The 15731-nt window shown below is 36.8% G+C and overlaps 1 protein-coding gene across 8 annotated transcripts in view; it reads left to right on the top strand.

Moving 5' to 3' along the window:
• Window positions 1-15731, top strand: part of ZNF638 (zinc finger protein 638) — a 90716-nt gene that overhangs the window by 50195 nt on the left and 24790 nt on the right. For all 8 annotated transcript variants that reach the window (NM_001192476.2, XM_024998652.2, XM_024998650.2 and 5 more), the window contains 8 exons: window positions 113-171; window positions 390-442; window positions 4980-5030; window positions 6696-6767; window positions 7545-7631; window positions 8059-8127; window positions 8729-8766; window positions 10548-10679. In NM_001192476.2, the coding sequence (NP_001179405.2) occupies window positions 113-171; window positions 390-442; window positions 4980-5030; window positions 6696-6767; window positions 7545-7631; window positions 8059-8127; window positions 8729-8766; window positions 10548-10679 (561 nt within the window). The remainder of the gene's footprint in view (window positions 1-112; window positions 172-389; window positions 443-4979; window positions 5031-6695; window positions 6768-7544; window positions 7632-8058; window positions 8128-8728; window positions 8767-10547; window positions 10680-15731) is intronic.

Raw genomic sequence — 15731 nt, 5'->3', positions numbered from 1 at the left:
TTATTTATGGTTGTATATGTGTGTAGATTTCATATGCTTTTGTGTATTTTGTATATTCCCTTTTATAATTTGAGAAGAGGCTTAAGGTTTTCAAAATATTTTTCTTTCATAGAACAAAGAGATGAAGAAAAAGATGTCAGATTCAAAGAAAACATCTGCATCTACTTTAAAGTAAGTAATTCTATGATTTTCTGCATGAGAACAAATATACATATGAATTAAATTTTAAAAGTTTTGACAACTACATTTTTAATATATTTTAATCTCCCTGACTCAAATGGGACATCATTCTAATTGAATTATTTTAAACTTTTTTAGATATAAGCTTTGCATCTTTAGAAGATTTTGGTGTTAGAATTTCTTGGCTAATTTTTTTCTTCTTTTAATAGAAAAGATACAGATGCTTCCACAGCTGTTGAAACTGTGACTGCAGCTTCTGCTAGTAAGTTGTTCGTTTACTACTCCTCCAATATGAGTATATTTTGTCAGTTTACTGGAAACTTCTTGCAGGATGATGCTACGAAAATAGTATTCATTGTGCTTTAGTAGAAGGGATCCACATTGGCCCCTGTTTTAAGCTAGTGATCCACTGGAGAATGCCCATATTCTTCAGCCTTGCATAAATGAGCCCTTACCCTTTCCCCCAGATTACTTTTTCAGTCTCTTGTCACACATATGTATATTATGTTTCAGTTACTCAGAGCAGTTCATTTTCCAGCTGTTCTGTCCTATTTCATTTCACAGGTCTTTATACTGTCCATTCATGTAGAGTCATTGTCTAAATTACAGTTACTTTACTTAGTAACAACCTGCTCCAGTATCCTTCCCTCTAGATCCCGAGGACAAAGGTGCCTGGTGGGCTGCTCTCTATGGGGTCACACAGAGTCGGAGACAACTGAAGCAACTTAACATGGGTGTGTGCATTGGAGAAGGAAATGGCAACCCACTCCAGTGTTCTTGCCTGGAGAATCCCAGAGATAGAGGAGCCTTGTGGGCTGCTGTCTCTAGGATTGCACAGAGTCAGACACAATTAAAGTGACTTAGCAGCAGCAGTAAGCACTTCTGAAGTACCTACTTAGTAGGTACCAGGCCTTGTGCAAGATAATGAAAATACAAAGCCAATTAAAACTCCTTTTGGAGGGTCAAGGTGGGGCAAATTCCAATTTATTCTTTAAGGCCTGTCTCAGAAAATGCTTCTTCTTGATATCTTTCATGACCCTTAGGCAGTTCAGTTCAGTTCAATCACTCAGTCATGTCTGACTCTTTGTGACCCCATGGACTGCAATAGGACAGGCTTCCCTGTCCATTACCAACTCCTGGACCCTGCTCAAACTCATGTCCATTGAGTCGGTGATGGCATCTAACCATCTTATCCTCTGTTGCCCCCTTCTCCTTCTGCCTTCAGTCTTTCCCAGCATCAAGGTCTTTCCTAATGAGTCAGTTCTTCACATCGTATCTTTGATCTGCTTGCAGTCTAAGGGACTCTCAAGAGTCTTCTCCAACATCATAGTTCAAAAGCCTCAATTTTTTGGCACTCAGCCATTTTTATGGTCCAATTCACACATCCATACATGACTACTGGAAAAACCATAGCTTTGACTCTACAGACCTTTGTCTACAAAGTAATGTCTCTGCTTTTTAACATGCTGTCTAGGTTTGTCATAGCTTTTCTTCCAAGGAGCAAGCATCTTTTAATTTCATTACTGCAGTCACCATCCGCAGTGATTTTGAAGCCCAAGAAAATAAAACCTACCACTTTCCACTTTTCCCTCACCTATTCACTATGAAGTGGTGGGACCAGGTGGGGCCATGATCTTCATTTTTTGATTGTTTGAGTTTTAAGCCAGCTTTTTCACTCTCCTCTTTCACCTTCATCAAGAGACTCTTTAGTTCCTTTTTGCTTTCTGCCATAAGGGTGGTATCATCTGCGTATCTGAGGTTATTGATATTTCTCCCCACAATCTTAATTCCAGCTTGTGCTTTGTCCAGCCCAGCATTTCTCATGATGTACTCTGCATATAAGTTATATAAGCAAGTGACAATATACAGCCTTGACATACTCCTTTCCCAGTTTTGAACTTGTCTGATGTTCAGTGCCTGGTTCTAACTATAGCTTCTTGACCTACATGCAGGTTTCACAGGAGGCAGGCAGAATACCAAGGTGGTCTGGTGTTGCCATTTCTTGAAGACTTTTCCGCAGTTTGTTGTGATCCACACAGTCAAAGGCTTTAACATAGTCAATGAAGCAGAAGTAGATGTTTTTCTGGAATCTCTTGCTTTTTCTATGATCCAACGGATGTTGGCAATTTGATCTCTGGTCCCTTTGCCTTTTCTAAATACAGCTTGAATATCTGGAAATTCTTGTTTCATGTACTGTTGAAGCCTGGCTTGAAGGATTTTGAGCATGACCTTGCTAGCATGTGAAATAAGTGCAATTGTGTGGTAGTTTGAACATTCTTTGGCATTGCCCTTCTTTGGGATTGGAGATTGGAATGATACTGACCTTTTCCAGTTCTGTGGCCACTGCTAAGTTTTCCAGATTTGCTGGCATATTGAGTGCAGCACTTTGACAGCATCATCTTTTAGGGTTTGACATAGCTCAACTGGAATTCTGTCACCTCCACCAGCTTTGTTTGTAGTGATGCTTCCTAAGTCTCACTTGACTTCCCATTCCAGGATGTCTGGCTCTAGGTGAGTGATGACACCATCATGGTTATCCAGATCATTAAGATCCTTTTTTCCCGGAGTTTTTGTATAATCCTTTTTGTATAATTCTGTGTATTCTTGCCCCCTCTTATTAATCTCTTCTACTTCTGTGAGGTCCATGCCATTTCTGTCCTTTATTGTTCCCATCTTTGCATGAAATGTTCCCTTGGTATCTCTCATTTTCTTTTAGAGATCTCTAGTCTTTTCGCATTCTGTTGTTTTCCTCTGTTTCCTTACATCATTCACTTAGGAAGGCTTTCTTGTCTATCCTTGCTGTTCTTTGGAATTCTGCATTCAGATTGTTATCTTTCCTTTTCTACTTTGCCTTTAGCTTCTCTTCTTTTCTCAGTTATTTGTAAGGCCTCCTCAGACAACCATTTTGCCTTTTTGCATTTCTTTTTCTGGGGGATGGTTTTATCACTGCCTCGTGAACAGTGTTACAAACCTCCATCCATAATTCTTCAGACACTCAATCAGATCTAATCCCTTGAATTGACTTGTCACTTGCATTGTATAATTGCAAGGGATTTGATTTAAGTCATACCTGAGTGGTCTAATGGTTTTCCCCTACTTTCTTCAATTTGTCTGAATTTTGCAATCGGAGTTTATGATCTGAGCCACAGTCAGTTCCCGGCCTTGTTTTTGCTGACTGTATAGAGCTTCTCCATCTTTGGTTGCAAAGAATATAATCAGTCTGATTTCAGCATTGACCATCTTGTGATGTCCATGTATAGAGTCGACTCTTGTGTTGTTGAAAGAGGGTGTTTGCTATGACCAGTGTGTTGTCTTGGCAAAACTCTGTTAGCCTTTGCCATGCTTAATTTTGTACTCTAAGGTCAAGCTTGCCTCTTACTCCAGGTATGGGACTTCCTATTTTTGCATTCCAGTCCCCTATGATGAAAAGGTGTTAGTTCTATAAGGTCTTTCAGGTCATCATAGAACTGTTTAACTTCAGCTTCTTTGGCATTAGTGGTTGGAGTATAGACTTGGATTGCTATGATACTGAATGGTTTGCCTTGGATAGGAACAGAGATCATTCTGTCATTTTTGAGATTGCATTTCAGACTCTCTCGTTGACTATGAGGTCATCATAGAACCATTCAACTTCAGCTTCTTTAGCATTAGTGGTTGGGGCATAGACTTGAATTATTATGATATTGAATCATTGGCCTTGGAAATGAACTGAATTACTACCATATTGAATGGTTTTCCTTGGAAACAAACTGAGATCATTCTTTCGTTTTTGAGATGGCACTCGAGTGTTGAATTTTGGACTCCTGTTGACTATGTGGGCTATTCCATTTCTTCTCAGGGGTTCTTGCCACCAGGAATCAGTAGATACAGTGATCATATGAATTAAATTTGCCCATTCCGGTCCAGTTTAGTTCACTAATTTCTAACATGTCAGTGTTTATTCTTGCCACCTCCTGTTTGCTATTGCTGCTAAGTTGCTTCAGTTGTGTCCAACTCTGTGCAACCCCATAGATGGCAGCCCACCAGGCTCCCCCGTCCCTGGGATTCTTCAGGCAAGAACACTGGAGTGGGTTGCCATTTCCTTCTCCAATGAATGAAGGTGAAAAGTGAAAGTGAAGTCCCTCAGTCATGTCCGACTCTTAGCGACCCCGTGGACTGCAGCCTACCAGGCCCCTCCATCCACGGGACGTTCCAGGCAAAAGTACTGGAGTAGGGTGCCATTGCCTTTTCCGATCTCCAGTTTGACCACTTCCAGTTTACTTTGATTCATGGACCTAACATTCCAGGTTCCTATGCAGTATTGTTCTTTTCAGCATAGGACTTTTACTTTTGCCACCAGACACATCCACAACTTGGTGTTGTTTCTGCTTTGGCTCAGCCTTTTCATTCCTTCTGGAGCTATTTCTCTTCTCTTCTCCAGTAGCATATTGGGTATCTATCATCCTGGGGAGTTCAACTTTCATTGTCATATCTTTTTGCCTTTTCATTCTCTTCATGGGGTTCTCAAGGCAAGAATGCTGAAGTGGTTTGCCATTCCCTTCTCCAGTGGACCACGTTTTGTCAGAACTCTCCACCATGACCTGTCCGTCTTGGGTGGCCCTACATGGTATGGCTCATAGTTTCATTGAGTTAGACAAGGCTGTGATCCCTGTGATCAGTTGGTTAGTTTTCTGTGATTGTGGTTTTCATTCTTTCTGCCCTCTGATAAGGATAAGAAGCTTATGCCAAGTTAGCTCTTTCCTAAATGTAAATGATATTTTTTGTAATGTGTTATTGATGTATTTTTCTTACTATTTTAGCCAAAACTGGACAAACCAAGACATCTGCAACCAAAGTAAATAAATCTTCAGGTATGTTTTCTATATTAGGATGTTAGACATATTAATTAAATTTAAATTGTTTAAGACGGTTATGTCAGTAGTCTTGGATTTCATGTGATAAAGTGTTTGCTGAGTATATACCAATTTTTGAAATTTATAGTCGAGAAAGCATATTTAGTAGACAGTGCTCTTTTCCTGCAGTTACTATAAAAATAAAATAATTTAACTGGCAAACTATTTCTCATGGTGAATATTAGAAATATTTCCCTTTTTCTCTTTTTGGTCTTTTCTGTTTACTTTTCTTTTATAAAATGGCAAATTATGTTCTATTTGCCTTTTTTCGTAGGCTACATTATATTTTAAAGTAACTAATTTAACCAGTTTAATTTTTTTTCTCCTTGCCCTAGTATTTATCCCCCTTTCTGTTTTTCCTCTACTAGAAGTAGTAAAGTGAATTTCTTTGTGGTAATAGCATAGAATAGTGAAAGAAGAAACATCTTAAGGGTTCATTTGGGCTAAGGTTACTGCAGTGTGACAAAACTTGGGCATGACTAGGAAATGACTGGTTAAATGACAATATAAAGATTAGTATTTCTCTTTTTGAGCAAAAATTAAGGTCTCTCTTTGGATATGAACAGTGAATTTGTAAGCTGTTTTGATTAAATATTATAGATGTCCTAATTCCTTTTAATAACTTTTCAGAAGCATGATCATATTTCAGAGAAGGTCCTGTTAAATAGGGCGATTACCACCATTGTTTATGAATAGGGTAGTGTGCACAGAAATCAGTAAATTTCCCCAGACTTCACAATTTAACTTGGAATTCAGCTTGGATTTAATGACTTCTGATCCTGGGCTTTTTCCTCATATACTGTCTTGCTGCTTGTTGAGAATCCTGATTCTAAACTTCTTGTTGCTCTCTGAATAAAAAGGTTCAGTTTTTCTTGTTCTCTGGCAGTCTTTTTAGTGACACTTAGATGAAAAAGTCTTTATATAAACATCATTTTGGAATATAGGCAGCAGTAATATATGCATATGTACAAAGTGTTAGAGCAGTTCAAAAAGTTGTGTTAAAATAAGGACCCATTACGAATGAGTCAAAACAATCTTGATGTGGCCTGACCATGATATAGGTATTCTTTAAGGGCTTCCCTGGTGACTCAGCTGGTAAAGAATCCGCCTGCAATGCGGGAGATCTGGGTTTGATCCCTGGGTTGGGAAGATCCCCTGGAGAAGGGAATGGCTACCCACTCCAGTGTTCTGGCCTAGAGAATTCCATGGACTGCATAGTCCATGGGGTTACAAAGAGTCAGACAAGACTGAGCGACTTTAACTTTGAAGGGCTTTTTAATTGACTGGGAGCCAAGGAAGTGTGAACTGGGAGGTCCTAAATATAACTGCTTTTGGAACCATTAAAGCTATCATACAAATGTTTTTATATACTGTAGTTAGTAATTTTGCTTCTAGTTGATTTGATTTAAGTAACTTGCCTGAATGCTATTTTTTAAATACCCAAAAAGGGAGGTGAATTATCATTTCTAATTTACCACATAATCTGTGTCCCTAAAAATGATAGCATTTTATGTTTTGAATAAAATATAGTCCGTTGGCTCTTATATCCTTTGTGAGGTTCTTTCAGTATTGTTGATACTAGTTAATAAATAAACCAGTTTTGACTGAGCTTTTGTGATTTAGGGAAGTCAGCGGGTTCTGTCAAATCTGTGGTAACAGTAGCTGCTAAAGGTAATAAAGCTTCAATCAAAACAGGTAAGACTGTTGAAAGGTTATATTAAGTTTATTTATAATTCTGGTTTAAAGAATATAATAAATATCAAAAGCAAGTTTTAAATTTATATAATTTGTATCTAATAACATCTGGAAAAGTTCAGTAGATACTTCTTTGATACTTAAAACTTAATACACATACAACTTTTGTTTTTAGGTGCTTTGGTCTTTGACAGTTTTTGCCATTGCAGATATTTTTGGAAATATTTCTGACAGCTGTATGATATTAGGCTGCTATCACCACTTCCCCCTTGTTTAATCTTTCTTTTCCTCCTGTTTTTAGAGTTGTCACTTCATATTATCTTTCTCAGCTTACAGAACTCCCTTAATATTTCTGCTTTAAAGATTTTCTTTCCATGTTATAAGAATGTATCCTCCATCAAGAAATGGAACACTTAAGTTGTAACATGTTGAAACTGTCATGATCTGTTTATTAATATATTTTCCGAGTAGACTAAAGTAATTGTAAAGAATCTTTGTGGAAATAATAAAATAGAATTTTTGTGTGTGATTTTGGTGTGCTTTTGGCACATGAGGATCAAATTGGTGAATCATTAATAACCCTTAACAAAAATTATATCTCAGTTTATATTTTCTTTTAATCTTACTGGTAAACAGATATTGAAAAAAATTAGAAATAAATACATGGAAAAGAGCTCCTTTTATAATGAAGTTGAACTACTTATTTACTGACGTATTAGTATGAAACATGCTAAATGACTGAATAGAGCCTTATAATAATAATTCTACTTTTAAAAGCAAAATCTAGTGGAAAGAAGTCTCTGGAAGTCAAAAAGGCTGGAATTGTCAAGAACAAAGACATTAGTAAATCTGTGAATGTACCAGGTAAGCTTGAATTGCTATCATTCAGTGCTTTTGTTTCATTAAATCCTATCTGTATAATTCGAGGTATATTTTGGAGTCGATGCTTAAAAATTGTTTCAAAGGAAATTTTGTATTAGCTTTGTCTTCAATCAGGTCAGCTTATGGAGACTTGAAATAACAAAAGAACCTAGCTTAAGTTCCTGTTTATATTCATTAGTTTTAATTGTATTAGTGTGTTTTTCTAGACTAATAAGGGCTCAGCTGGTAAAGAATCCACCTGCAATACGCGAGACCTAGGTTCAATCCCTCAGTTGGGAAAATCCTCTGGAGAAGGGAAAGGCTACCCACGCCAGTATTCTGACCTGGAGAATTCCATGGACTGTATAGTCCATGGGGTCACAGAGTCGGACGTGACTGAGCAACTTTCACTTTCACTTTGATCTTGCAGAAAGCTCTGAAATGAAGACAAATGTGGAAGTCAAAACCACTGAAAATGGAGCTAAAGAAACTATTTCAGGTAGGCAAATAGAAATTTAATTTGGTTCTTTTATGTTTAAAGATGAAAGATTAAAAATAAATTTTACTAAGGTTTTTGTGTCATGTGTGTATATATATATATATTACATATATATATTACATATATATATTACACATATATTACATATATATATTACATATATATATTAAATATATATTACATATATGTATTACATATATATATAAAATATGTTGGAAATGACAACCCACTGCAGTATTCTTGCCTGGGAAATCCCACGGACAGAGGGGCCTGGTGGGCTACAGTCCATGGGATCGCAAAGAGTTGTAAACAGCTGAGTGATTCAACAGCAACAACTATAGGGTCATACCTAGGTGAATTTAAGAATATTGTGATTCAGATCTTCACCTTATGTCTTGATTTTGCTCTCAGAAGAAATAAAACTGAATTTATTATTTAAAAGCCAGTTATTTTTGTAACTGTATCCTATTTAAATTTCTCTGGTCTTTTGCCTGTTATATACATTTTCATGAAGCTACTATTTAATCCATTGTGGAATAAAGTTAGATCTTGATAAATAAAATACATTTGTGTGAATTCTTATTTTATTTTGTATCTTCAGCTGCTTTGGAGGCCACAGAAAATGAACCAGTCAACAAGGTCAGTTTTTAATTTCACTTTTTTTTTTTTTTTTTAAGCTTAAGAGATTGTGACACAGTGTAGTTTTCTTACTATAAACCTAGGTAAAAAATGTACATATAAGGTATGGTGAAAATCCTGGTCTTTTGTGACCTTGTAAATATGTTTTGAGTTTAAAAATCGTGAGTTGCAGAATAAGTCACAGAAATTTAGGTGCAGATTATCATAAATAAATGTACAAGTTATTGAGCATTTCTTTTCACTGAGAAGAGAGTGTTAGGCCAGCTGGGTTTTTGAGTAGAAAAACAACAGAATTTTGTGAAATTTCTTTTTTTCTTTTTTCTTATAGAGGCAAATGGGAGATATGTTAATACTTAGAATACCAGTTAATTTTTTGTATGTTTAGAGGAGCAAGTGGCATTTGCAATTCTATTTCAAGGGCTTTAAGTTCACTTTGTTTTCCTGTGCTTATATGTATCATCTTGAATATGTTAAAATTGCGTTAATTTAGAAATTAGTGGTTAACATCTTGAGACCATTCAGATGCTGAAGATAAGTTCATATTAGAATGGTTGCCCTATTCTTCAAGTAGTAGTTAAGTAGTATGTGTTAACTTACTATTTTGGTTTGAGAAGAATATTTTAAAGCAGCAGTAGAATATTTAGATTTACTTATTGCATTCTAGAAGGAATCATTTGTGAACACAGTTTGCATGCTGTTTAAAAATCATTCTCAACTAGCTTATGAAAATTATAATTTCCTACCCTCTCACCCTCCAGAAAGAAAAGTTAGAAGTTGCCAAATTTACTATAGTGCACTTCTGTGGATTTCACCCAACATCCACTAAAGGAAAAGTTGGCATTTTGGGGGGAGTCATCTTGAAGAATAAAATAGATCTAAGAGAAGAGAAGGCAGAAGTGAAAGTATTTTGTAGTGAGGATTGGGTTATGGAGTAAGGATACTAAGAGACTAGGTAAGCTTTTTTATATTGCTTAAAAGGGATTATTTTACTCAGTATGATAAAAGGATATGCCCTGATTTCCAGTAGCCCTGTATAGATGTGAGAGTTGGACTGTAAAGAAAGCTAAGCGCAGAGGAATTGATGCTTTTGAACTGTGGTGTTGGAAAAGACTCTTGAGAGTCCCTTGGACTGCAAGGAGATCCAACCAGCCCATCCCAAAGGAAATCAGTCCTGTATAGTCATTGGAATGACTGATGCTGAAGATGAAACTCCCATTACATTGGCCACTTGATACAAAGAACTGACTCATTGGGAAAGACCCTAATGCTGGGAAAGATTGAAGGCAGGAGGAGAAGGGGATGACAGAGGATGAGATGGTTGGACGGCATCACTGACTCAACGGACATGAGTTTGAGCAAACTCCAGCAGTTGGTGATAGACAGGGAAGCCTGGGTCGCAAAGAGTTGGACACGACTGAGCAACTGAACTGAACTGAGCTGATTTGGAGCATCAAATATTAGCATCACAAGGCACAGGAATGGGAACAGTACATGAAAGAGTTATTGTCAAAGACAGGCAGCGTTATGTTTTTAAACTTGTTTTTAAATAATGGTTACGAAAGAGAACTAAAGACCTTGACTAGATGACAGAATTATTCTGTATACTTACAGAGTGGGAAAATGCATTTTGTTTTGTTTTTAATTTGTGGTTTAGACCAACTGTCTGAATTAATCAATATTAAATGCAATTTAAATACTAACAGTGATCTGCAATGTAAAACTTAAATATTTAAGTAAATAACAGTTAAGTTTTAATGTCAATTCTTAAATTTGTTTTGAAGGAAACAGAAGAAATGTGTATGGTACTTATTTCTGATTTGCCTAGTAAAGGATATTCTGTTGAAGAAGTTTCCAACCTTGTAAAACCATTTGGTGGTTTAAAGGATATTTTGATTTTGTCATCTCATAAAAAGGTAAGAGTTGAAAATCGTTGTGAATTCATGTTGTCTGCAAGCTCATTTTGAAAAATATTAACTTTACAAAACTTGGAACAAAGGGTTTAAGAGCAACACCTCAAAATAAGCTGTCTCAAGCTAAGGCATTTTTAAAATACAAAATACAATCTTTGACAAAGGAGGCAAGAATATACAATGGATTAAAGACAATCTCTTTAACAAGTGGTGCTGGGAAATCTGGTCAACCACTTGTAAAAGAATGAAACTAGACCACTTTCTAACACCATACACAAGAATAAACTCAAAATGGATTAAAGATCTAAACGTAAGACCAGAAACTATAAAACTCCTAGAGGAGAACATAGGCAAAACACTCTCCGACATACATCACAGCAGGATCCTCTATGACCCACCTCTCAGAATATTGGAAATAAAATCAAAAATAAACAAATGGGACCTAATTAAACTTAAAAGCTTCTGCACATCAAAGGAAACTATTAGCAAGGTGAAAAGACAGCCTTCAGAATGGGAGAAAATAATAGCAAATGAAACAACTGACAAACAACTAATCTCAAAAATATACAAGCAACTCCTACAGCTCAACTCCAGAAAAATAAACGACCCAATCAAAAAATGGGCCAAAGAACTAAATAGACATTTCTCCAAAGAAGACATACAGATGGCTAACAAACACATGAAAAGATGCTCAACATCACTCATTATCAGAGAAATGCAAATCAAAACCACTATGAGGTACCATTTCACACCAGTCAGAATGGCTGCGATCCAAAAGTCTACAAATAATAAATGCTGGAGAGGGTGTGGAGAAAAGGGAACCCTCTTACACTGTTGGTGGGAATGCAAACTAGTACAGCCGCTATGGAGAACAGTGTGGAGATTCCTTAAAAAACTGGAAATAGAACTGCCTTATGATCCAGCAATCCCACTGCTGGGCATACACACTGAGGAAACCAGAAGGGAAAGAGACACATGTACCCCAATGTTCATCGCAGCACTGTTTATAATAGCCAAGACATGGAAGCAACCTAGATGTCCATCAGCAGATGAATGGATAAGAAAGCTGTGGTACATATACACAATGGAGTATTACTCAGCCATTAAGAAGAATACATTTGAATCAGTTCTAATGAGGTGGATGAAACTGGAGCCTATTATACAGAGTGAAGTAAGCCAGAAGGAAAAACATCAATACAGTATACTAAAGCATATATATGGAATTTAGAAAGATGGTAACAATAACCCGGTGTACGAGACAGCAAAAGAGACACTGATGTATAGAACAGTCTTATGGACTCTGTGGGAGAGGGAGATGGTGGGAAGATTTGGGAGAATGACATTGAAACATGTAAAATATCATGTAAGAAACGAGTTGCCAGTCCAGGTTCGATGCACGATACTGGATGCTTGGGGCTAGTGCACTGGGACGACCCAGAGGGATGGTATGGGGAGGAGGGAGGAGGGTTCAGGATGGGGAACACATGTATACCTGTGGCGGATTCATTTTGATATTTGGCAAAACTAATACAATTATGTAAAGTTTAAAAATAGAATAAAATTAAAAAAAATACAAAATACAGTTAATCACATTTTTAAAGTTTTATTCTATAATCAGGTGTAGTTTTATGGTGAGAAGGATGGATTTCCCCATTAAAAATTTGCTTGAAAATTTAACAGAAAATACTTTAATAATAGTTTTTTAACAACTTACAAAGTTTTGTTTGGCTGTCTTTAATAGTATTTCTGCTTTTTTTTTTTTTTTTTTACCATTTATACTCAAATGGGAAATAACCATTTTCAGACTCACACTGATGGAGTCATCAGTACATAGAACCAGCGTAGTTTTATCTGTATGTCTTCAGTTTTCTATAATAAGTGTTTATTGCTTTTGTAATTTTAAAACAAAATGTGTTAATAATGAACAACTTGTAGGAGATATTTATAGGACATGAAAGTTCAGTGAAGTTTAAATAGTGGAAACAGCACCCTCAGAGTGGTGGCACATAGCATTCTTATAGAAAGGAGTTGGTGATCATTAGAAATTTTTGAGAGTGAAACCAGTGTACATAAGAAAACAAAGAAGGAAGGGATAGTAAGTGTAAGTAATTACATTCAGTTTTACCTTATATCAGAAGTAGATTACTTGAATGGTTACACAGTTCTACATTAAAAATCATTGAACTGTACACTTAAACAGGTGAACTTTATGATATGTAAACTATATTTCATTAAAGCTATTTTCTAAAAAGCACATTATTTGTAATGTTTTGAGATGGATAAAAATTGAAAAAGAATACATTTTTTTAGTATAAGAATTTTATGTGATAATACATTGACATGGGGGAAATTGTGAAACTCTGGGAATGAATAATTCAGATTCGTAGTTTGCATCATATACCGAAGTGAATGTGCATAAATATAAAATCCAAATACAAATCTAGATTATTTATGCCCAGTTTTGATTAGACTATCAAGTCTAATCAGTTGAATAGACTATTAAGTTTTTGGAGATTAAATATTTTTCTAGATGTTATGTGGAAAAATTTCAAAAATTTTTGAAATTAACATAAAGGAAAATTGAAATAAAAGATTTAAAATATTTGTGTAAATGGGAAACAGAAGATTTGTATAAACATGCTATAAAATACTAAAAGTTTGATAAATATGCTGGCTAATGACATAAAGAGATAACTCATTTTATTAAAACTATAACTATAAATAAAAATATGAACTGTTTTCACCTCATTAACTATCAAACATATGGAACAAGGTTAAATAGTACCCAGGTATGAAAATTAAAACCAAACTGTCAGATCAGATCAGATCAGTCGCTCAGTCGTGTCCGACTCTTTGCCACCCCATGAATCGCAGCACGCCAGGCCTCCTTGTCCATCACCAACTCCTGGAGTTCACTGAGACTCACGTCCATCGAGTCAGTGATGCCATCCAGCCATCCCATCCTCTGTCGTCCCCTTCTCCTCCTTCCCCCAATCCCTCCCAGCATCAGAGTCTTTTCCAATGAGTCAACTCTTCACATGAGGTGGCCAAAGTACTGGAGTTTCAGCTTCAGCATCATTCCTTCCAAAGAAATCCCAGGGCTGATCTCCTTCAGAATGGACTGGTTGGATCTCCTTGCAGTCCAAGGGACTCTCAAGAGTCTTTTCCAACACCACAGTTCAAAAGCATCAATTCTTCGGTGCTCAGCCTTCTTCACAGTCCAACTCTCACATCTATACATGACCACAGGAAAAACCATAGCCTTGACTAGACAGGCTTTTGTTGGCAAAGTAATGTCTGCTTTTGAATAGGCTATCTAGGTTGGTCATAACTTTCCTTCCAAGGAGTAAGCGTCTTTTAATTTCATGGCTGCAGTCACCATCTGCAGTGATTTTGGAGCCCCCAAAAATAAAGTCTGACACTGTTTCCACTGTTTCCCTATCTTTTTGCCATGAAGTGATGGGATCAGATGCCATGATCTTCATTTTCTGAATGTTGAGCTTTAATCCAACTTTTTCACTCTCCACTTTGACTTTCATCAAGAGGCTTTTTAGTTCCTCTTCACTTTCTGCCATAAGGGTGGTGTCATCTGCATATCTGAGGTTATTGATATTTCTCTCGGCAATCTTGATTCCAGCTTGTGTTTCTTCCAGTCCAGCGTTTCTCATGATGTACTCTGCATATAAGTTAAATGGTGACAATATACAGCCTTGACGTACTCCTTTTCCTATTTGGAACCAGTCTGTTGTTCCATGTCCAGTTCTAACTGTTGCTTCCTGACCTGCATACAAATTTCTCAAGAGGCAAATCAGGTGGTCTGGTATTCCCATCTCTTTCAGAGTTTTCCACAGTTCATCGTGATCCACACAGTCAAAGGCTTTGGCATAGTCAATAAAGCAGAAATAGATGTTTTTCTGGAACTCTTGCTTTTTTCCACGATCCAGCGGATGTTGGCAATTTGATAACATAACAAACACCCTCTTCCAACAATACAAGAGAAGACTCTATACATGGACATTACCAGATGGTCAACACCGAAATCAGATTGATTATATTCTTTGCAGTCAAAGATAGAGACGCTCTATACGGTCAGCAAAAACAAGACCAGGAGCTGACTGTGGCTCAGACTATGAACTCCTTATTGCCAAATTCAGACTTAAATTGAAGAAAGTAGGGAAAACCACTAGACCATTCAGGTATGACCTAAATCAAATCCCTTATGATTATACAGTGGAAGTGAGAAATAGATTTAAGGGCCTAGATCTGATAGAGTGCCTGATGAACTATGGAATGAGGTTCGTGACATTGTACAGGAGACAGGGATTAAGACCATCCCCATGGAAAAGAAATGCAAAAAAGCAAAATGGCTGTCTGGGGAGGCCTTACAAATAGCTGGGAAAAGACGAGAAGCGAAAAGCAAAGGAGAAAAGAAAAGATACAAGCATCTGAATGCAGAGTTCCAAAGAATAGCAAGAAGAGATAAGAAAGCCTTCTTCAGCAATTAATGCAAAGAAATAGAGGAAAACAACAGAATGGGAAAGACTAGAGATCTCTTCAAAAAAATCAGAGATACCAAAGGAACATTTCATGCAAAGATGGGCTCGATAAAGGACAGAAATGGTATGGACCTAACAGAAGCAGAAGATACTAAGAAGAGGTGGCAGGAATACACAGAAGAACTGTACAAAAAAGATCTTCACGACCCAGATAATCACGATGGTGTGATCACTCACCTAGAGCCAGACATCCTGGAATATGAAGTCAAGTGGGCCTTAGAAAGCATCACTATGAACAAAGCTAGTGGAGGTGATGGAATTCCAGTTGAGCTATTCCAAATCCTGAAAGATGATGCTGTGAAAGTGCTGCACTCAATATGCCAGCAAATTTGGAAAACTCAGCAGTGGCCACAGGACTGGAAAAGGTCAGTTTTCATTCCAATCCCAAAGAAAGGCAATGCCAAAGACTGCTCAAACTACCACACAATTGCACTCATCTCACACGCTAGTAAAGTAATGCTGAAAATTCTCCAAGCCAGGCTTCAGCAATATGTAAACC

Source organism: Bos taurus, chromosome 11, assembly GCF_002263795.3.
Source record: "Bos taurus isolate L1 Dominette 01449 registration number 42190680 breed Hereford chromosome 11, ARS-UCD2.0, whole genome shotgun sequence".
Taxonomy (NCBI): domain Eukaryota; kingdom Metazoa; phylum Chordata; class Mammalia; order Artiodactyla; family Bovidae; genus Bos; species Bos taurus.
This window is presented reverse-complemented; position numbering and strand designations above follow the sequence as displayed.